General features: G+C 38.0%; 1 protein-coding gene across 9 annotated transcripts in view; it reads right to left on the bottom strand.

Moving 5' to 3' along the window:
• Positions 1-24233, bottom strand: part of iqsec1b (IQ motif and Sec7 domain ArfGEF 1b) — a 446158-nt gene that overhangs the window by 27269 nt on the left and 394656 nt on the right. For all 9 annotated transcript variants that reach the window (XM_069939805.1, XM_069939812.1, XM_069939810.1 and 6 more), the window contains 3 exons: positions 21206-21328; positions 10606-10772; positions 2046-2185 (listed from right to left, as the gene is read on the bottom strand). In XM_069939805.1, the coding sequence (XP_069795906.1) occupies positions 2046-2185; positions 10606-10772; positions 21206-21328 (430 nt within the window). The remainder of the gene's footprint in view (positions 1-2045; positions 2186-10605; positions 10773-21205; positions 21329-24233) is intronic.

Here is a 24233-nt window from a genome sequence, read left to right as displayed (position 1 = left end):
TGCAAAGTGAAAAAAGTTGTGGAATCGCGCAGAGCTGATAATTTATATGCAATTTCTATTCACTTCATATTAAACTCAAGCTTGTGTCTATTTTATACAAGCAAACAATAATATTTTAAAAGTTGCGTAAAATGCATGGGGGGAGGGATAAAGAAAAAACCGCATCCAATTGTTTTTAAAGTAGCTCAACAATGGCAGATGCTGGAACATTGAGCAAATATGAATCTGATGGAGGAACTCAGCAGGTCAGGGAGCATCCATGGGTAGAAAAGGCCAGTTAACCTTTATTTGAAACAATGACTGACCATTTCTGCCCATGGAAGCTGCTTGACCTGCTGGGTTCCTCTAGTAGCTCATTGATCACTCCAAATTTTTAAACCCCACTTAAATGTTCCATTAAAGTGCCTCTAGTCAGAGCAGTAGAGAAATCAATGTACAGAATTCTGCATTTTACTTTCTCCAAAATATTTCCTTTCATTTATATGTCATCATAAATGTGATGAGATAATAGATCCTTTGTAAGTGTTATCAAACTGAACACAGAATTGTATCATATTTTGTTAATACTGACCAGGTCAGTTTTCAAATCAATTTATTTTAATAGGCCACTGTCAACGTTCTCAAATCTCAAGTTCTCAAGTATTAGGTTTAGATTTACTTATTATTGCCACAAGCACCAAAATACAGTGAAAAACTTTCTTTTACCATTCAAAGGCTTTCAAAAGGTCACTATGTTCTGGTGTCATTTTGGGAAAAAAAAGAAGCAAAAGAGAGAAGAAATAAAGAAATGTGTTTTCCTCTTTGAATCTCTTGCTCCCTCTTAACTCGTTCTCTAGAAGTTAATGTAGTTTATATGCACAAGTATTGTTGCACTTTTTACTGTGTAAGAATATGTAATGTCAAAGAAAGAACAAATTAAAATATTAATCTTTCACCAGTGTCAAACATTCACACGTCAGCTATGATACAGGCTACAGAATAAATATGGGCTACAGAAACATAGTGGTCATGTCAATATCATTAATTGTAAACACAAATCTACTAAATTGTCATTTAAATCTATTTGAACCAGGGAAATACATTTTTCATCTTTACCCACTCAGGCCTTTTGGCCCAGACCTCATCAATGTTGTTGACTGTGAACAGCCTTCTTGGTTCAAAGGCAATTAGGAATGGAGAAAAAAGTACTCTGCCGTTGTTAGTAATGTCCACATCTCATAAATAAATTAATTTTAAAAATTGACAATATAATCTATTGAAGAATACCTTCAATTGTATCAGGATATCAATGCTATTTTCTGCACTTAACAAATGCTTATGTGCTTTTGAATATCTTACAGTTATTTGTCATGGTAATTTAAAAGTAGGGTCCACACTTCAAGTTACATTATTGGCATGTGTGTTTATTCCTTTCCCTCAATAACCTACAGCAATGGGTTAATGAATGAATGTATCAACCAGTGGGTTAGAATAAATGGTGTATTGGCCCTTGCACATTCCAGATCTCTTTTGTTTGTCCTAACTGGACAACTGGACCTAACCGGACTAGTAACTAGTAACTGGACCTAACCTTACAAAACAAGCCATGTAATTACTCCAGATTACCTATAAAGACTGACAAACTATTTTGACTAATTTAAAAAATGCATTTGTGTGATGTAATTTTATAACCACACATAGCAGTAAGTTAATCATATCCATAGTTGATTGATCATTCTGGCATAAGGCAGTGTACTAACTGTTCAGAGTTTAGCAAATCAATATGCACAATTTAATCAAATTTTCAGCACTCTGACTGCAATGCCCAATTCAAAATCAATTGGCTTTAACAAAAAAAATTACATTATTTTGAGAAACAGACTAATTACAGACTGTTGTAATCAGAATGTTTTGGGACTAATGAGTTAACATTTATGTACAGTACTACAATCAGTTATATTCATACCAAATTTTCCTTTGAGAAGCAATATCTGAACAGTAACCCTATACTCTCAATTACTCAAACAGCATCATGTACTTCATAATTTTAAGAAGCAAGATCTTACTGGTTTCTTTCCAACAATCAATTTCTCGACTTTCTGAACTTGGGACACATGATCCTCATTGGTCTTGAGTTCCCTTTTGCGGATTCGTTCATAAATTCCTATCAGTGTTTCCCGAGGGATATCTTCTCCATCATCCACACCTGCAAAATACCAAATCCTAATTAGTATCTTATTAATTCTAAAAATGCAGCTACCTATCCTACTTGGATTTCTTTTACATCAATCAGCTCTTCCTCACTTCAAAAGCAACAGTAACTATTTCATAGAGATCAGATTTTGTTGCTACAGTTTTGTGCACAGTAAAATTATAAAGTAGTTCAGAGACTTCTTGCTTTACTCCAGGTATACAGTATTGTGATGGAATATTTGTCAATGTATTTGGGAGATAAATTGGTAAAATTACAGTAGGTAATAAACAGATCTTATTTGAAATACTGAACAATGCATATTCAGTAACTTTACAGAAACTATGGAGAATGCTGTGCACATTTCACAAGTAGGTGCTAATTGAAATGACATCATTAAAGCAACAAGCAGGAGACACTCTAGCTGTTGAAAGCTCTTTGCAAGGGTTTTGACAGAGTGCACAGAAAGATCACCCCTGGGTTTTGTTTACCTAAAGACAACAGCTTGACCAAGAAGACTAACTCCTATTGTTTGCTGGAGAATGTCAGGGGTTTTGCACGTGAGAGAGTCACATGGGCTTTCTGGCAGTTGAAGAGAAAAAGCTGAAACAAGCAGGAGAAACTGGTTGGATCTGAAACGAACTCCAAAGTGGCGGATGGCAGGAAGTGCTATCTGTCTGATGTTTCTCTTAGAATAACTGGAACAGAAAGGAGCTCTGTGTAGCCTAAAAGAAAGAGGTTATCATCTGGAGAACCCTGATGGGGCAAGTTTCATCAGCAAGACATTGAGGTGACTAATCGTGGTATCTCAGTTGTGGAAATCCTGGAACAACAAATCTCTCTCTGCAAACCCTACGAGAACCTTCCTGAGTGGTAAACATTTACCTTTCAAGCACCAAAGCCTGGTGAACTTTATATATGTTAAATTCTGTGCACAGTATAAGAATTTCCTACAACCAGAGAACCTGGAAGAATGAGAAGTGAGATTGAACTGTGAACTAAAGAACTTTTCTTACATTTACACACCCATTATAAACATGTGCGCTTAGAATTAGAAGGGGGTTAAGTTTGGTTAGTTAAGTTAATAGAGATAAGATAAAGTTTGATTCTGTTTTCATGTTTAAAGATAATTAAAAACAACTTTTGTTTAAGTAACTACTTGTTTTGGTGAATGTCTATTGCTGCTGAGTTTTGGGGTCCTTTGGGCTCATAACATTTTATTTAAAAAAATTTATATTTCAGCTACATAAAAAGTTAATAGTTGAGTAGCTGTTGGGTGGCTTTAATGGAAGGAAAATTGTCACACTTTTGTTCAGACTATTCCTGCTTATCCAGACCCATCATCTGTTATCCTTGCTGAATCAAGTTTACATCTCCAAATGTGGACATCAATTGAGCTGACCATCTGTACCAAGCACTGCAAATAGTCCTCAGGTAGAAAATCTTGAGTCTCTATTGCTTCAATGTGCTTTAACAATCTTTGACAGCAGTCCAGAGTTCTTCAATTATTTTCAAGTGTTTCAAATTGTCAAATGCATTAAAATAATTAAAAACCAAATGAAAAATAAAGAAAATTAAAATATTTATGAATAAATAATAATATTGAAAATAAGTGAAGCATTTACTTTTGCAATAGGATTGGTACCCCCTTCTCAGCTGAAAAGAGCTGTTGTCCTCATATTGCCCACCTTAATGTGCCACTGAGGAGCAGATGCAAAGTGAATCTGGGCCCCTCTCTGCCAATCACAGCTTGCATGACCTTCAGCATAATTCATACCTTCTCATCAGGCTGTGTGGGTGCAGACTTGTTGAGGCACAAATTTCCAATATCTGTCAGTTCCCTTCAAAACTACCATCCATAGCCAACATTGTCTGGTCTAACAACTGTCATAAAAGGCTGAAAGGCTGATAGTTAGGGATTCCATTGTTGACTTCAGTAGGCACTATTTAATATCCAATTGCCTCAAAGGAAAGCCCCGTCTCTCTTCCTGTATTTCTCCTTGTGATATCCAAGAAGCAAAACCTCATGATGCGCAATTAACATTTTTCAGGCCTCTAATATTTCACTCTCTATTATGAACTATTTGTAATTCTGACAAATAACATAATTCCTTGAGTTATTATGAATTCATAGAATTATATAGCAATGTGAGAAGTCATTTAGCTTTCTCCTCTTCCAATTGAAAATGTTATCCAATTAATGGCACTTCCCTGCCCTTTTCTGGTAGCTTTGTAATGTCCAATTTATTGACAGTAATGAAATCTTTTTATTGCACGTACAGTATATGCATAGACCAGTTAAACGGACAGATATTTAAAGTAAAGTTTCCAGAATAATTAAAATTTAGTACATGTACAATGGCTTGCACAAGATGAATACTAACAGTGATTCTTTTTTAAACTTTTGGACTTTTCTATCTTATGATGGTGATTTTTAAAACAAAATGGACTTTTAATGCAATTATTTTATGTACATTTTCCTTGTAAAACATTAAATTATATCTGGTTTTCTTTCTTTTTCAATCTTTTCATTAATCATATTATAGGTAAACAATACATGAGGAGAATAAGAGTACATAATCGAAAAGGGAAAAAATATCACTATGTGACATCAGATAATATACTATATTGCATTACACCACAATTAACGAATATGTTCTCATCTTCTCAAACTGAAATCTTCAGAAAAAGAAAAAATTTATTATATAAAACCCCACCTAATCGAAGAAAAAAACCAAACCAAAAAAAAGACTGGACAGCCTATTGTGAGAATTTATTAATAGAATTAATCATATGGTCTTCACCAACAAAGAGAAAGGAAGTAAAATTAAATATAGGCCAGAAGGGAAAATTATTATACTAAGTCATGTGGAAATAATTTATAAAAGATCGCTAAGTCTCTTCAAATTTAACAGAAGTTTCAAATATACGACATCTAATTTTCTCGAAACTTAAACATTACATAATTTGAGAGAACCATTGAGTCAAAGTAGGTGGATTAGAATCTTTGCATTTAAACAAGATAGCTCTTCTAGCCAACAATGTAAAAAAGGCTATAACCTGATGAATGGAAGTGGGAACTCGTCCCACTTCTGGATCTGTAATTCCAAAAAGAGTAGTCAATGTGTTAGGTTGAAAATTGATAACCAGTATAGCTGACAAAGTCTTAAAAATATTTATTCAATACCTCTCCATCATAGGGCATGACCAAAACATACGAGTTAGAGAAGCCACTTCTGATTTGCATCTATCACAAATAGGACTATTGGTAGAAAAAAATCAGGCCAATTTATCCTTCAACATATGAGTCCGATGTACCACTTTAAAATGAATCAAAGAATGAAAAGCACATATTGAAGAGGTATTAAGCAATCCAAAAATATTCTCCCACGATTCCTCTGGAAGATGTAACTGAAGTTCCTCCTTCCAAGCCCTTTTAATTTTGTCATAGAATTTGATTGCAATCTTAATAACTTATTATAAATGATACCTATTAAACCCTTTTGCGAAGGATTCAAATGAAAAAAAGTTTTGACTAAATCTAGTTGGTATGATGTTGGCAAGTTAGGCAGTAAAGTATTCAGACAATGTCTAATTTGGAAGTATTTAAAAAATGTGACTTTGGTATATTATATATATTAGATAATTGTTCAAAAGACATTAATCTACAATCTATGAACAAATCTGAAAAAGAAATGATTGCTTTAACTTTCCAAAAATGGAAAGTTTGATCAATTATAGACAATTGAAAAAAAATTAAGAGAAATGGTGCTAGATAAAATAAAATGTTCAAGTCAAAGCACTTCCAAAATTGAAACAAATCCGTACTGAATGTTTAAGTATAGGGTTGAAGGTATGTTTACTAATCTTAGAAAGGAAGAGTTGCTCCCAATAAAGAGGCTACTGATACCTCCGCACGGAATTCAATTCCGAATCTACCCAATAAGGGCGTTCAAATTTAACAGAATAGTAGATCCAGAAAATAATATAGTGGATGTTAACTGCCCAATAATAGAGTTTAAGATTAGGAAAGCCAGAGCACCATCTTTCTTTAATTTCTGCAGATGGAATTTACTCAATCTGGAATTCTTTTTATTCCAAATATAAGAAAAAATTTTAAAGTCAATATTATTAAAAAAGGATTTTGGAATAAAAACTGGGACTGCTTGAAATAAATACAAAAATTTAGGTAAAGTTAGCAACTTTATAGCATTAATATGACCTATTAAAGATAAATCCATTTAGACCAGTGGTTCTCAAACTTATTCTTTCCACTCACATGCTACTTTGAGTAATCCCTATGCCATCGGTGCTCTGTGATTAGCAAAGGATTGCTTAGGGTGGTATGTGTGTGGGAAGGGAAGTTTGAGAATCACTGCTCTAGACCCAATTATTACTGAAATATTTTGCTAGAGAAAATATTGTCATTGGCCCATTTCCTTTGTAGTTCTGAAACTGTGCACATAATGAGTCAATTAGGTACGATTAAAGTGTTGGTTTTCAAACTGTTTCTTTCCATCTGAGAATAGATGACTGTATTGATAAAATTGTGAAAGTTAAATTTCTTACTAAGTTGGATTTGTTGAAGGGTGACTGGTGTGTGCCTCTAACTGAGAGAGGAAAGAATATTTCGGCTTTTGCAACTCCATCCGGTTTATACGAGTATAATGTGTTACCTTTTGGCATGAAAAATGCCCCTGCAACATTCCAAAAGATGATTAATTCGGTAATCCAAGGGTTGACACATACAGATGCTTATATTGATGACTTGGTCACAAAAAGTGACACAAGAGAAGAACATCTGAGGGAATTGCAAGATTATCCAAAGCAAACTTAACTGTCAATTTAGCTAAAAGTGAATTTTGGCATGGTACTGTGACATACTTAGGTCATGTAGTTGGTCACAGCAAAGTTGCACCTATTCAGGCTAAGGTGAATGCAATTTCTGAATTTCCTATTCCCAATGACAAGAAAGCAGTGAGATGATTTTTAGGAATGGCAGGATATTATAGGAAATTTTGCTGAAGTTGCTCTTCCTTTAACCAATCTTTTGAAGAAAGGGGAGAAATTTGTGTGAGATTTGGAAAATTTAAAGGAGATGCTATGCCATTGCCCTGTGTTTAAAATCTCCTGATTTTGACAAATCATTTTCTTTAGCAGTGGATACCAGTGAAGGAGCAGCAGGTGCAATTTTATTACAAAAACATAATGAAATTGACTATCCAGTGGCTTACTTTTCAACTGTTCATCAAAGGAACTATTCCACTATTGAGAAGGAACTGTTGTCTATAATACTTGCTCTGCAGAATTTTGATGTGTCATGAACCAATTGTGATATTTACTGACCACAATCAGTGGTCAGTGTTTTTGAATAAAATGAAGAATAAAAACAGAAGATTGTTAAACTGGAGTTTAATATTGCAAGAATATAATCTGAAAATTGTTCATATCAGAGGTACAAATAATGTGATAGCAGATTATTTGTCGAGATGTTAAAATTAATCATGTTAAGAAATATATACTCACAACATTGGGTTACAATGCTATGACATGTTATATATTGTGTAATGTTATCACTTTAGTGATTGTAAAGTCAGTTTAGTTATAATTGAATTTTAACTCAAGGGTTAAAATTCCTTTGTAGGGGGAATGTGTGGCAGATTATGTTATGTTTTATATTGTACAGTCTAAGAGTCTGGAAAAACAACCAATTGAAAAACCTCACTAAGATTAGCGTATACAGAGCCGTTGTCATACCCACACTCCTGTTCAGCTCCGAATCATGGGTCCTCTACCGGCATCACCTACGGCTCCTAGAACGCTTCCACCAGCGTTGTCTCCACTCCATCCTCAACAACATCGAAGTACTTGAGATGGCAGAGGCCAACAGCATTGAATCCACGCAGCTGAAGATCCAACTGCGCTGGGTAGGTCACGTCTCCAGAATGGAGGACTATCGCCTTCCCAAGATCGTGTTATATGGTGAGCTCTCCACTGGCCACCGTGACAGAGGTGCACCAAAGAAGAGGTACAAGGACTGCCTAAAGAAATCTTTTGGTGCCTGCCACATTGACCACCGCCAGTGGGCTGATATCACCTCAAACCGTGCATCTTGGCGCCTCACAGTTCGGCGGGCAGCAACCTCCTTTGAAGAAGACCGCAGAGCCCACCTCACTGACAAAAGACAAAGGAGGAAAAACCCAACACCCAACCCCAACCAACCAATTTTCCCCTGCAACCGCTGCAACCGTGTCTGCCTGTCCCGCATCGGACTTGTCAGCCACAAACAAGCCTGCAGCTGACGTGGACATTTACCCCTCCATAAATCTTCGTCTGCGAAGCCAAGCCAAAGAGAGAGAAGAAGAGAGAGAGATATTGTATATCGATGAGTTTAAAAGGAGACGAATTGTGGCAAGCTTTTTTTTGGGTAGGTCACAAACAAATACAAACACATCAAAACAGATTTCATTTAAAATTCCAGACAGTTCAGGCTCCGGGTGCCTTTGCACAAACTTCGAAGAATGCCTATAAGGACTTCACAAGTAGGTGTAAATTGGACATGCTGTGGAGTGATGAATTATTGTTTTGCAAAGCAACAGATGAACAGACTCAGAAGATTGGGTCCGGTGCCTTAGTCTGATTGCAGTTTGCTGTTCTAAGAGGGTCATGTGGTTTATTTTCAGAGAGAGAGAGAGAGAGAGAGAGAGAGAGAGAGAGAGAGAGAGAGAGAGAGAGAGGGGGGGGGATAGAGAGAGAGGGGGGAGAGAGAGAGAGTGAGAGAGAGAGAGAGAGAGAGAGGGGGATAGAGAGAGGGGGGGAGAGAGAGAGAGTGAGAGAGAGAGAGTGAGAGAGAGAGAGAGGGAGAGAGAGAGAGAGGGAGAGAGAGAGAGAGGAGAGAGAGAGAGAGAGAGAGAGAGAGAGAGAGAGAGAGAGAGAGAGAGAGAATTCAGTTCTACAGTTCAGCAGCAGCAGCTGGGACTGGAACAGGACAAGCTGGCAAACTTGTGGAAAAACCCCATTTTGAAGACAGGTTGTGAATTCTTAGTTCAGCCTGGTCAAAGCCCTTGTGGTCAATACAAGAGGAGATGGCTGGCTGTATAAGGTTTCACTTGAATTAAGGGAAACAAAAAGGAACTCTGTGGTGACCAGAAAGAAAGAGGTTATCATCTGGAAAACGCTGATGGGCCAAGTTTCTTCGGCAAGACACTGATCGGAAGGAATCAGTTGTGGGTGTCCAATGAGCAACAAATCTCTCTCTGAAAACCGACAAGAACCTTCCTGAGTGGTAACCATCTACTTTTCAAGCACCAACGCCTGGTGAAATCGATAAATGTTAAATTCTGTGCACAGTATAAGAATTGCCTGCAACCGGTGAACTTGGAGGAGTGAGAAATGAGTTTGGACTGTGAATCAAATAACTTTTTCGAACTTACGCACACAAACATTACATACACGTGCACTTAGAATTAGAAGGGGGTTAGTTTAAGTTAATAGTAATAAGTTAGAGTTTGATCCTGTTTTCATGTTTAAAGATAATTAAAAGCAACTTTCGTTGAAGTAACCATTTGTCTTGGTGAACTTCTATTGCTGCTGGGTTTTGGGGATCTCTGGGCCCATAAAACTCTTTCCTTAGTGTTAGGCATCCTTGAATATATTCTATCGATTTCTTTAATCCTATTATTCAGTAGTAATAATTCTTCCTTTGTACGTTCTCTTAACCCAGCTGAATAGGAAATTATTTGTCCCTGAAGGTATGCATTAAGCATATCCTAGACAGTTAAGCTCAACATTTCCTCAGTTAAATTTGTTAAGAAAAAAATAAGAGGTTTGCTCCTTAATAAAGTATCCTTTGATCTGATAAACATTTCAAAATGTTCTTTTAACTTGCATTCTAAAAGATGAGAGTATGCATTTATGCTACTAAATTTATCAATTAAACTTAGTGAGAGGATTATGTGTGGTATATCAGAAAAAAATGGATTTGCAACTACTGCTGGGCAATGGAGAATTAATTACAGCACCCAGTTTACAGAACCACAAAGCATACATTAAAACGAAGCTTTAAAAGTCAGGTTTAAAACAATTACTTTGTGAATTATATTTGGCATCTAAATGATATTCATCAGCAAGAACTTAACCATTGCTTCATTATTTGGAAATAATTTCATCATTTATATTATGCTTCTTTTTCCTGCCCCAATTAAATACATTTCCATATTATTTGTCACTTTGAAATTAATAATTTTTCTGCCATGCTACAATTATTAGTCCAAATGAATGAAAGGACTACATGGTCAACTAATCATGACTGGTCTGGAATTTAACAGGTAGATTCTATCATAGTAATGGATGAAATTAATTTCTGAAAAAAAAACATTAACGTGGCCAGATTAAGAAAGTAAGAATTCAAAGAGAATAATCTCAGTGCCACCAACCTCTTAAGTTCTTGACAAAGTCCTCCAGTTTCATTTTGCGTTCTGGTTTCACATTAGGGCTATACATGTCTGTGTTCAGCAAAATGATTGCAAAGGCCAGGATAAAGATTGTATCAGGATTCCGAAACTGTCGCACAACTCCAGAATTGCAGATACAGTAACGTTGGCTACAATAGAAGGAATGAAGACAGTATAGTTTATATTGTAAGATGACCACAACATAAAATATCAGTAACAACTAAGGCAGAGTTTACCAGTGTTCCAAGTAAATATCTGTTTAATACACAAGATGAAATGTTCAATGACTCAATACCTAAAAAAGTATCGCACAGATAAGGAATATGTTAACACAATATTGACCAATTTTACACACATTCTGAGGGAATTGATGGCGACATTTCTTGATTTTTGGAATGGATTTTCAACGACTATCATCCAAATGTGATCAAAAATTTTAACCAAGGCCATTGAGTCTGTGCTAGCTAATACATTCCATTCTCCCACTGTTTTCTTGTAATCTCATCTCCTCACAGTTCTATAAAATACCCCTTGGTTATGACAATTAAACCTGGAGAAATGTACAAAGGCCAATTAACCCAACAATCTGCATGTCTTCGTGATCTGAAGACTGGAACATATATGGAGTCCAGACCCAATCCCTGCTGCATTTTTAAAAAAAAATTCAATCATCATAGAGTTACAAAACAAACAAAATCAAAGAAACATCATAGATATATATAATACCAAAAAACCAAACGACATGTCGTCATCCAAGAAGGAAGAATCAACACATTATCTCAATTATCAAATTCTGCACTATTGTTTCTAAATACAAAATTACATACTGTGCTGATCATTAAAAGTAGGAAAACAGCAAAAGAGAAAAAAGAGAAAGACCCTCCTAAAGGAAAAGGAAAATAGAAAAAGAAGAGTTAATTCTCCCATATGATGTGACAAAAATCATCTGTTTTCTAAAAGCATTAATTACATACAGAAGAAACATTATATGAGCTTACTTCCTCCCTTAAAGGATAAATGTCTTGACATAGACATCGCGAGGGATACTGCAGATTGGAGGGGGGTATCATCAAGGGTTAACCCCCCCCCTGTGAGTCTTAAATGTGGGTTCCATATTCTTAAAAATGTGTCGCAACAATTTCTGAGGTTGTAAGTAATCTTCTCCACGTGAATACACTATGCATTTCTGAATTCCAGCAGGTCAGGCTCAGATTTCCAAGTAATAGCTATGCATTTCCTGGCCACTGCTAAAGCAAGTTTAACAAATTTCAATTGATACTTCAACAGCCTCATTTTAGGCCTTATATCTGCTAATTTCCCAAATAAAAACAATTCTGGCTCCTGAGGGGTTTGAATTTGTTCCAGGAGATTCCCCAAATCTTCCCAAAAAGATCTCACCTTAGGGTATGACCAGGTCAAATGCAAAAGAGATCCCTATATCTTGACCGCATCAAAAAAATACATTTCAATTTATTTAATCTTTGCAGAGTAAGGTACAGCTGATGCAAAAATATTGCACCAGCCTATATCTTATATTAATTGTATTGCTCATGCTGTCCTGACACAGGTCTGACCTCAAAAATGGATCAATTTCTACATCCAAATCTGATTTCCATCAGAAATACATTTTTGAGATAAATTTCTTTGTGATCTCCTTTCGAACCAGAGCCTTTATTTCAGTACAATGCAGTAAGGTCGGAGCTGGATCTAAATTATCCATTAAATAAGATCTTAACTGAAGATGACAGAAAAAGGATGTGTTTAAAACTCCAAATTTATTCCTGATTTGTTCAAATGTCATAAATTGTCCCTGCTCAAAACAATCTTCAATATATTTGATCCCATTCTGAGACCAAGTTTCTAGAATTCTATTATCAATTGTTAACAGAATTAATTTATTTTACGCTAGGGGTGTTTTGGATGAGAGGCCCCCCATCACCAATTTGACCATTGAGTTTATTTCAAATATGTTTTAGTAAAGGGGCTTCCTGAAGACCAGATAGTAATTTAGAATTCCATTTATATATAACATTTTCTGCTATCTTCTCACCAACCTTATGCAGTTCCAATTTTACCCAAGATGACTTGACCCTTCCATCAAAGAGGGAGGCGACAAACTTCATTTGGGTTGCCCAATAATATTTTTTAATATTTCATAATTCCAGGTTAATTTATCAATAGACACTTTGGGAAACTTACCCTTCCACAGAAACATCCTAATATATTTATTTAAATTCTGAAAGAATTGTTGTGGTACTAAAACAGGTAGGTTTTGATAAAAATATTGTAAATTAGGTAATACATTCATTTTTATACAATTGACCCTTCCAATCAGTAAATATGAGTTGTCTTATGGGACCTTTCACTGTTTTCTCCAGTTAAGATCATTCCTAATGGATATGTGGGGTCCCTCAATGACCCCGCCTACACTTAACAAGGCAGAGGGGATGCTGCGACTGGGAAATGCACCCAAATTATTTTGAGAGTGTACTCTGTACTCCAAGGTGAGAGCCCCAAGCAGGGGCTACACAGATCAAGGGAGAGATGGGAGTCAGACTTGGGCATCACAATTAGTGCTAACATTGTACACAAACTGCTTCTTCTGCACTCTTGATCCCTATTTGCACTCCACACCTCAGCCTCATATTCCAGACCACTGAGTATAGCAGTCTTCATTGTGCAAACATTCCAACATCCCAGCTCGAGTAGGATTGTAGGTCAATTGGGTGTAATTGGGCAGCACAGATTTGTGGGGCGAAAGGGCCTTTACCATGCTATATGTCTAAATTTTTTCTAAAAATTAAATTAAAACCCATACAGACAGCAAGCAAGCCTGAAGTAACCTTCTTCAGTGGTCTTGAGTTAAGTGGAAATGCTACAACTGCCTGCTGACACAACAATTCAGCAAAAATCTATTCATTTAGCTAAAGTCATTGTTTAAATTACAAAATGAGATGTGAATACCCTGAAACTGTCCCGTTTACAACATTTTAATGTTCAAATCCTGTATAAAAAGCACAATTTGCAATCTTAAAATCTTGTGTGTCATTTCCACAAGTCCCACTCATTGGGATACTGGAGAGGTCACTTCCAGGAGCCTTTCAGCCAAATGCAAGGTTCATGTGTCCTTTTTTCATGTAGGTGATAAGTATCTGCAAACCTTACTTTAATTCATAAATAACAGAAATTGGATCAAAAGGTCATCTTATTCAGTCATTACCTTTCCTTGTGTTTCTCTGTAAAAACATGGAATAATCTCTTTAAAAGTGCTGATCTACTTCTCATCAATGCATAAATGATATGTCTTTCAAGTAGGAGCCATCTATGAATTGCGCAGGTCATGAGAAGTAAACCATGTTAATAATTTTACAAATCAAAGACGATCCAATTTCCTGGATACAAAGGAGACTGCAGATTCTGGAATCTAAAACTAAATACATTTTCCTGGAACTCAGCGAGTCAGGCATCATCAATGAGAGAAAAAGAATGGTTGACATTTTGAGCCAAAGCCATTTGCATGGTTAGCTGCATGGTCAGTGTAGCAGTTAGCATTGTTTGAACCCAACGCTGATTATACTGTCAGCAATTTGGGCTCAAATCTGGGATCGTCTGTAAGGAGTTTGCATGTTGTCCCTGTGTCTGTGTGGGCTTCCTTTGGGTGATCCAATTTCCTCCCACCCTTCAAAACGTATTGGAGTTGGAGGTGAATTGGGTGTAATTGGACAGCGTGGGCTCGTGGGCCAAAAAGACCTGTTACCGTGCTGTATGACTACATTTTAAAAAATTTATCAAGATAAGGAAAACTGCAACAGAGCAATCTTGCTTCAATTTTGTGACTTGTTCAAAAAAAATCTCCTATTTTGGTATTAGTAGTCCAGTGTGCAAACCAAAAATACCCAAAATCTAGGGAAATCTAGCCAATGCATAATAATTGAAAACAGCCCATAATAGCCCAGCATTAAGGCCATAAATCTCATAATGAATCACATATATGGTAAGTTTCAGATAGGAATTCTCATATAAACCCTGGACAATGACATGAAGAGCAAGATCTGTGCTTTCAAGACAACTGTGGTAGAGGATTGTCAAAACTTTGAGATAAGCATTGGCTCTGTTGTAAATGGGAGAAGACATTCTCAGAAAATCAACACATATTCAGAGGTGTCACAAGATCTCATGAACAAAGTGCAAAATTCCTCGTATTCAGATGACACTGGGAGAGGTTATGCATAGAGTTCTACATATATGGTTAACTGAAATATTCAATAATGGTAGCTATTTACAATAATTTCTTAAATCAAACATTTTCCTCAGAAAATGAACATGCAGATATGATATTGATGCTCCCATTCAAAAAAATTCTCAGTTACACCGAGGGACACAACATGCAACAAGATAAAAAGAACTGATATATCGTATAGCAGGCCTGTTCTCTGTGAAAAATAACTAGGAAATAAAATATCACGGGATGCAGGTAAAAATACAGCAGAGTGACTCGGCAACAATCTTTTAAGTAGCTCCTAAGTCAAACCTGTCCTTGTCAGTGTGACCTGCCAGGCAACAGTGAACAAAGCAGCAGATGGAAGGACATAAGAACGCAAGAACTGAAGTAGGAGCAGGAGTCGGCCATCTCGCCTGTCAAGCCAGTTTCGTCATTCAATGAGATCATTACTGATCTGATGATAGGCTCCTCTCCACCTACCTGTCTTTTCCTCATATCTCTTAATTCCCCAACAACATAAAAATCTTACTTTATCTTAAATGTATTTACTGAGGTCGCTGCCACTGCTTCAATAGACAGCGAATTCCACAGACTCACCAGCCTCTGGGAAAAGCAGTTCCTCCTCTTCTCTGTCATAAATTTGGTACACTGAATCTTGAGTCCACGACCCCTATTTCTAGTCTACCCACCAATGGAAATAACTTACTTAACTCTATCTTATCTGTGCCTTTCATAATTTTATACGTTTCCCTCTCATTTTTCAAATTCCAGCAATCCCAGATGACTCAATCTCTCCTCATATCCCCTCATCTCTGGAATCAACCCTGGTGAACTGCCTCTGGACCACCTCCAAAGCTAATATATCCTTCCTCAAGTAAGGAGACCAGAACTGCACGCAGTACTCCAGATGGAGTCTCATACAGTTGCAGCATAATCTCCTTGCTCCTAAATTTAACCCCTCTAATAATGAAGGTCATGATGTTCCATTCCCTTGGCCTTCTTGATACCCTGCTGCACCTGCAAACCAACCTTTTGCGAATAATGCATAAGCCCTCCCAAGTCCTTCTGCACAGCAGCATGCTACAATCGCTTGCCATTTAAATAATAATCTAATCTTCCATGTTTCCTTACAAAGTGGATAATCTCACATTTACCATCATTGTATTGCACTTGCCCACTCACTTAACCTATCCCAACTACAGATGTTAAATTAACTGGCCTATAGTTCCCTGCCTTTTGCCTACGTCCTTTTTTGAATAGTGGCATGACAGTCCCCATCTTCTAATCTGCCGGGACCTGCCCAGAGTTCAGAGAATTTTGCTAAATTATCACCAAAGTCTCGACTATAATTTCTGTGATTTATTTCAGTACCCTGGGATACATTCCATCAAGGCCTAGACTTGCGTGTGAAGTTGGCAAGTGCCAAACTCTTCTGTAAACCTGACCTATTCTACATATATCATCTGCTCAGTGTAACCCTGTAAATCCAAAATTGCTTCATGAATAAATCTTGAAAGCTTAAATACTAACTTAAAACTACAGTCTGGATTAAAGAGTCACCAAATGTTTTTTTTAAGCCTTGTGGACAAGTTATTGGAAAGGATCTGTCTTTACAATAAAGTATATTGATCACCTCTGCAATCGAGGAAAGTTGAAAGTAAAATCCGTAATCACAATATAAAATTGAAACCAAGCAAGTTTAGGACAGAAGTAAATGGATGTAAACCTGTCAAGAAGAGAATGGCAGCAGCACTGAATATCTGAAAGTCAGAGAACATTATACAATCCAGGTCTTTCCCGAATAATGTACTGGATTATGCAAGATTCTTTCAAATTTGACACACAAATTCACACCTCTTGATTGGTAATAGAAATAGCTCACATATGAAACTGTGAATACTGTAGCAAGGTGATCCAAGATTAACAAGTCCTATATCACGCCTCCAAGAAATGTAAAAGTTCAATTCAATATTGCAGCACAGTTAGAATGGTGATTAGACAATGCTGTTACAGTATCAGTGACCCAGGTTTAATTCAGCGCTGACTGGAGGGAGATTGTACATTCTCCCCATGTCTGCGTGGGTTTTCTCCGGGTGTTCTGGTTTCCTCCCACCCTTCAAAATGTACAGGGGATTAAGTCAATTGGGTGTAATTTGGCAGCACGGGCTCGTGGGATGGAAGGGGCTGTTATTGGGTGCTAAAATAGCGAGACTTGAAAGACTTGTAAATTTGATCGATTCCTTCTCTTCTTCCTTTTACTCCTAACAATAAAAGCAAGGTCTGCAGTGCTGATGTTGCTCTCGATGATGTCACTGTTCAGTGTACTGCACTGACACTCACTAGATGGGGAAAAGATTATTTCCTTGAATACATCAAGCTATTATTCCTCCAAGTACCAGACTTAACATATACAACACACATTATTTAATCAGCTGAACTGAAAGGTCTTCAATTTTAGGATAACATTAACACAACTGATTTTGATCAAATATAATTGATTAAATTTACAGGGCTGTTCACAATTATGATAGAGAAAATATTAAAAATATCCATATATACATATATATATATATATATATATAATATCGCAGTACACTTCACATCTGCATCAATTAATAATGAACTCTAAAGCTGAATTATTTGCAAACATATTTATGAAGATATGTAGAAGGAAGGTACATAAATTAATCATGTGGAATGGTTTGATCATATGAATAAATAATAATCCAAATGATTAATAAACAAGTTCAATTTATTTAAAGTCCCCATTGGATTATCAATATTAAATATTGAAATTTGAATAAATTGGATACCAAAGACTTGACTTTAGTTTTATATAGTGGAGCGGCTGTTGTGCTAAAGAATATTAGTGCTCTCTCTTTCTCTTTGGCTTGGCTTCGCGGACGAAGATTTATGGAGGGGGTAAATGTCCACGTCAGCTGCAGGCTCGTTTGTGGCTGACAAGTCCGATGCGGGACAGGCAGACACGGTTGCAGCAGTTGCAAGGGAAAATTGGTGGGTTGGGGTTGGGTGTTTGGTTTTTCCTCCTTTGTCTTTTGTCAGTGAGGTCTTCTTCAAAGGAGGTTGCTGCCCGCCGAACTGTGAGGCGCCAAGATGCAGGGTTTGAGGCGATATCAGCCCACTGGCGGTGGTCAATGTGGCAGGCACCAAGAGATTTCTTTAGGCAGTCCTTGTATCTCTTCTTTGGTGCACCTCTGTCTCGGTGGCCAGTGGAGAGCTCGCCATATAACACGATCTTGGGAAGGCAATGGTCCTCCATTCTGGAGACGTGACCTACCCAGTGCAGTTGGATCTTCAGCAGCGTGGATTCAATGCTGTCGGCCTCTGCCATCTCAAGTACTTCGATGTTGGAGATGAAGTCGTTCCAATGAATGTTGAGGATGGAGCGGAGACAACGCTGGTGGAAGCGTTCTAGGAGTCGTAGGTGATGCCGGTAAAGGACCCATGATTCGGTGTCGAACAGGAGTGTGGGTATGACAACGGCTCTGTATACGCTAATCTTAGTGAGGTTTTTCAGTTGGTTGTTTTTCCAGACTCTTTTGTGTAGCCTTCCAAAGGCGCTATTTGCCTTGGCGAGTCTGTTGTCTATCTCATTGTTGATCCTTGCATCCGATGAAATGGTGCAGCCGAGATAGGTAAACTGGTTGACCGTTTTGAGTTTTGTGTGCCCGATGGAGATGTGGGGGGGCTGGTAGTCATGGTGGGGAGCTGGCTGATGGAGGACCTCAGTTTTCTTCAGGCTGACTTCCAGGCCAAACATTTTGGCAGTTTCCGCAAAACAGGACTTCAAGTGCTGAAGAGCTGGGTCTGAATGGGCAACTAAATCAGCATCGTCTGCAAAGAGTAGTTCACGGACAAGTTGCTCTTGTGTCTTGGTGTGAGCTTGCAGGCGCCTCAGATTGAAGAGACTGCCATCCGTGCGGAACCGGATGTAAACAGCGTCTTCATTGTTGAGGTCTTACATGGCTTGTTTCAGCATCATACTGAAGAAGATTGAAAAGAGGGTTGGTGCGAGAACGCAGCCTTGCTTCATGCCATTGTTAATGGAGAAGGGTTCAGAGAGCTTATTGCTGTATCTGAAAAAAGCACAACATTACTTAAAGGTTCAACATTTATTGTTTGGGGATAAGAGAAGCCTTCTGGACTCTTGGTTTCTGCCCGTTGCTTTCAATTGCAATCCTACACTGTCCCCATTCCCATACTTAGGTGCTCCTGATATGGGGATGGAACTCCAGATCATGTACGTAACATGGGGGCTCAGTGAACCTGGTCTCTGCAATGCTCCAATCTGCCCCGCCATAAATGACAAAGATGAAGCTGTCCTGGGTCAACTTGTACCTCTCACTTGGTTCGGTTTAGATTGGTCACAGTGTCTGAGCTACCAAAAGAAAATAGAGACACATACCGAGAGCATTTCAGTTTATGCAAATGTTTATTACAAATTCTAAAGCTGATATCAAACTACAATATGCAAGCCCTTCCCAATTATACTTATCAATGCCTGGACTGGTCCCAACTGCCGAGGCGGGGCAGCCATGGCATACTTGTAGTAGATTGTCGGGGTGCTGGTAGCAGCTTCTCCACCTCCCCTGACCGGGATGTTGGCTGGACTCTAGAAGTTCTTCTTCTTGCCAAGAGATGTTGCCACCTCTCAGAGAGTCTCCAACTTCAGCAGCGGGACCATGGCTTATATTACCCAAAAACTGCTTACCCAAGCACCTATTCCCAGCACAGAAAGAAAGATAAGCAAGCAAGCTAGCATGCCGAGGCTTCTATCGAATAACATAATTTTCAGCTTATCACTTTGAATACAATGGTTTATTTTGCATCAAGGTTAGGGCTCTGACTGTCTGTGACCAAAACAAGCAGGAAGATTAAATGTTCTTGGTACACAGATGTCTTTTTGTCAGATAACTGCATCTCTGGCCCCTCGGTGGAATTTAGCTTATGTCTGCTGATTCTAAAAACAAGCAGGTTCTCAGCCCTGTAGAAGCAAAGGCTGCAAAAGTAAAAAAAAGCATGGTTTAAATCTTCCGTTACAGAACCTAAAGAAACAGATTTACTTTGTGACAAAACTTTAAGTTTACTGATATCACAGTTGTAGGCCAGATATCAAATAATGATGAGATGCAGTACAGTAAGGAGATTCACGGGTTGGTAGCCTGTTACCAAAATAACAACCTCTCTCTCAAAGTCAGTAAAAGGAAAGTTGGAAGATAGAGCCAAATCTCCTGTCTATAATAATGACACTGAAGTGGAGACAATAGGTAGCTTCAAATCCTTGCAAGTAAACATGTACTGTACCCAGACCATAACCAACCAACCATGGTCAAGAAAATGCACCAATGCCTCTACTTAGAAGGCGAAGGAAATTTGGCCTATCCCCCACAACCCTCAATAACTTCTTTCAGTGCACCATTGAAAGCTTCCTATCTGGATGTTTCACAGCATGATATGGAAAATGCTCTGCCCAAAATCAGAAGAAACTGCAGAAAATGGTGAATGCAGCTCAGAACATCACATGGACCTTCCTTTGATCCATAGAGTGAGGGTTCAAATGTAAGAACCCTGCCTTTAGGCCCACCTTGTCCATACCAAATGAGTGAATCCCATTTGTTTGCATTTGGCCTAGATCTCTCTAATCCTTCTGATCCACGGAGCAGTACAAATGTCTTTTGAATGCTACAATTGTTTCCACTTACTCTAGCAGCTCATTCCATATGTTCACCACCTTCTGTGTGAAGAAGGTGTCCCTGAAATTTTATTGCAGTCTGGTCACACTTTCTTCTCCCTCCTACCATTGGAGAGAAGGTTCAAGAGTGTGAAAATGCACATGAGCTCCAAAAGAGTTTCTCCCCCTCCCACAACCATCAAGCTCCTGAATGAACTTCACAATAACCTTCCCATTGCTTTCATACCTATTGATCTTTTCACAGTAACACTACACACTGGATTGTGCTCTCTGCTTTGTACTGCTGTCTGCATGTTAGGAGTTGACTCGTTGGATTGCTTGCAGAAAGAACACTTCTCACTGTACAAGGATAGTGTGGCAATAAACGTAAACTTGAGACTGTGAAGCAGTTTAATAATTTTTAAGTAAAATTATAAAAAGAACCTTCATTAAAAAGATGCAATATCTTACAAATCACTAAGCAGTTCAACCAGAGTAAAATAACTTTTTTTTCAAACTTCTTAAAAATAATTTTTTTAAATCCTCATGTCTATAGCTGATTATTTCAAAAATACCTGGTTAAATGACAACAATTTAACCCTTAAGAGTCGTGCAGAACTAGAGTTGACTGCCTCTGCAATGACGCCCATCATTTGAGAACTGCGTACCTGAATGCTTCGATAAGACGTTCTACTTTTTGAGCTTCGCCTTGGACCCGAATGTGCGCCTGAAACTTTCTGAGGGCTTCATCCAACTCCATTCCTGAAAAGTCCATCTCATCAACAACACAGCTGAAATGAAAATCACATCATGGGACATTTTAAGAAATATTCTTGCAAAATTTTTTAAAGCATGAAGATCTTATACATTTCACATTATAAAATAATTTAGAATAAAATTACAAATTACTTAGAAAATTGTTCAGCAATTCAGTGGGAGTACTCAGGCTTACTGATTTAAATGGTGACAGAAGCATCTGAGATTTTTCCACACAATATTCTTTTTCCTTTGATTTCCCATTTTATCAAAACCTTCTATCTCTTCCCAAAAGGGACAGGTGGAAAAACTGGTCACCTTTTCCAACATCTCTCTTTGACTAAACATCTGTTCTCACTTTGCAACTGTTAAGCAGAGAACACTGAAACAGTCAAGCAGAGAAAAGAAAGGGAGAGTGAAAGCAAGTAAACATTATCTGAGGAGTGGTCTTTAAAAAATTATACGTGCATTTGAACTTTTGAAAAAGTTTCAAAAATTATTTGCTGTAATTGATAAATTTCCATACATTGTTTTGCCAGAAAATCTAGCTAAAATAAGTAATACATCTTTCCAACTTTATGGATCGATAAAAACTTAAGTACATGTATAGCAGGAGTGGCAAAACCGCAGCTTGCGTGCCACATGCTGAGACAGGAATCGTGATAGTTTTAGTAGGTGTGTTCACATGACTGTGGCATGTGTAGCTGTGTTGCTGGCAGTTAAATTAGCAAGTGTTAGTGTGATCCAGACTGCCTGCCCTCAGGAGCTCCTGGCGCCCTGACCATAGAGTTTCGCCTAGGCCCTGGTCACCTGGGTACTGGAGCTCCTGACACCCTGGCTGCCCTCACACTGTACCCTATAATAAAATTTGTGAAGTTGAAGCATCGTGCAATCCTTACAAATCAACAACTAACAGAGCTAATTTGTACAGCCTTGACGACATATCAACCGGATCTTCAATGACTCACAGCCAAGGTGGAGATTCACAATCATTGGTCAGGATTCTATATACATGAATAAATATTATTATGTACATTTATTTCTTATATGTATATATATTTTTGTGACAAAATGCAACTGCAAGAGTAAAAATATGTGTAATATTTTTCAAACATCTGAAGTTTATCGTATATGGTTCTTACATTAAGCAAGTTTGGCTACCCCTGATGTATAGAGTAGAAAGAATATATACACTGATAATGTGACAGTCTGAAGTGGTGACCTGGATACGTTCCAGTTTCTCTATCATAGCAATAGGTCTACAGCGGATATCATCTCACTGGCTCTACACAAAGTTCTGGAACACATAGACAGTATAGATACATTCATCAGGATGCTCCTTATCGACTACAGTTTGGCATTTAACATCATCATCCACTCAAAATTGATCAGCAAATTCCAAGACCTGGGACTCAACAACCCTCTGTGTAATTGCATAATGGATTACCTCAACTTCAGACCACAATTAGTGAGGATTGGTAAGAACATCTCCACCACAATCTCCCTCAGTACTGGAGCACCACAGGGCGGTGTTCTTAGGCCTCTGCTCTACTCACTTTACACCTATGACTGTGTGTCTCAGTACAACAATAACATCATCTACAAATTTGCCAACGATACCATGGTAGTGGGTGGTATAAAGAAAGGTGATGAGTCAGCACAGAGGAGGAATGTAAAACTTGGCTGAATGGTGTAATCACAACAACCTTGCACTCAATGTAACCAAAACTAGGGAGTTGATTGTTGACTTCAGGAAGGGAGAGCCAGAGGTATACAATCCAGTTTTCAATGGGGTATCAGAGACGGAGAGGGTCAGCAAATTTAAGTTCATGGGAGTCACTATCTCAGAGGATCTTTCCTGGACCCAACACACTAATGGCATCATGAAGAAAGCAGGTCAGTGCCTCTATTTCCTCAGGAGCTTGTAGAGGTTTGGTATGACACCAGAAACCCTTGCACATTTTTACAGATGTGTGGTGGAAAGTGTGCTGATCGGCTGCATCATGGTCTAGTCTGGGACACCAATATCCCTGAGTGTAAAGCCCTCCAAAAGGTAGTGGGCACAGCCCAGGACATCACAGGCAAAACCGTCCCACTATCGAGAATATCTCCAGGGAACACTGCAGTTGGAGAGCAGCAGCCATCATCAAAGATCCACACCACGCTCTGTTCTCGCTGCTGCCATCAGGGAAGAGGTTTAAGCCCCACAAGACTCGCATCACCAGGTTCAGGAACAGCTACTACCCCTCCACCACAGACTCCTCAACAGCAAACTCAATCAGGGACTCATTTAAGGGTTCTTACTTGTGATTTTATTGATTGTTTTTATTCTCTCGGTTAGCTGTTTACTGTTCTTTATTTGTTTACATGTATACACTATGTACTTCTTTTTGCACTACCAATAAGTGGTCATTCTGCCTCACCCAGGGGAAAAGAATCTCAGGTTTGGATGTGATGTCATGTATGTACTTTGACAATAAATCTGAAATCTGAAAATCTGAATGAAGAAGTCCAGAAATTGTTTTGGACATTGGGTCAAAATAGATATGAAATGAACAAGGAGGAAGATTCCAGTTGGCAAATGAGTAAAATCTCACATTGTCAGTCTGATGTAATCTCGTATGATCTTAAATCCCTTTTGCAGCATCTGCTATTTCACTGAATTGGATAAAGTAGCAGCAAGGTAAATTTGAAGGACTAAATTCGAGTTCAGACTGAGAGCATCGGGTATACAACTGGTGCACATTTCTCACATTTTCAGATTATGCTTAATTGGGACAAAGCAAACACCTGTCAATTCTGATGAATTAATATTTATTTCAAAAATAACAATTGCATGACATTTGAAGAGGACAGAATCTATCAGGGGTTGAGGAGAGGGCATCTCAGGTTTAATGTTCAGGTTAATATTTCAAACATATAATTCTCAACAACAGATTC

Source organism: Narcine bancroftii, chromosome 5 (assembly GCF_036971445.1).
Source record: "Narcine bancroftii isolate sNarBan1 chromosome 5, sNarBan1.hap1, whole genome shotgun sequence".
NCBI classification, from domain to species: Eukaryota; Metazoa; Chordata; class Chondrichthyes; order Torpediniformes; family Narcinidae; genus Narcine; species Narcine bancroftii.
This window is presented reverse-complemented; position numbering and strand designations above follow the sequence as displayed.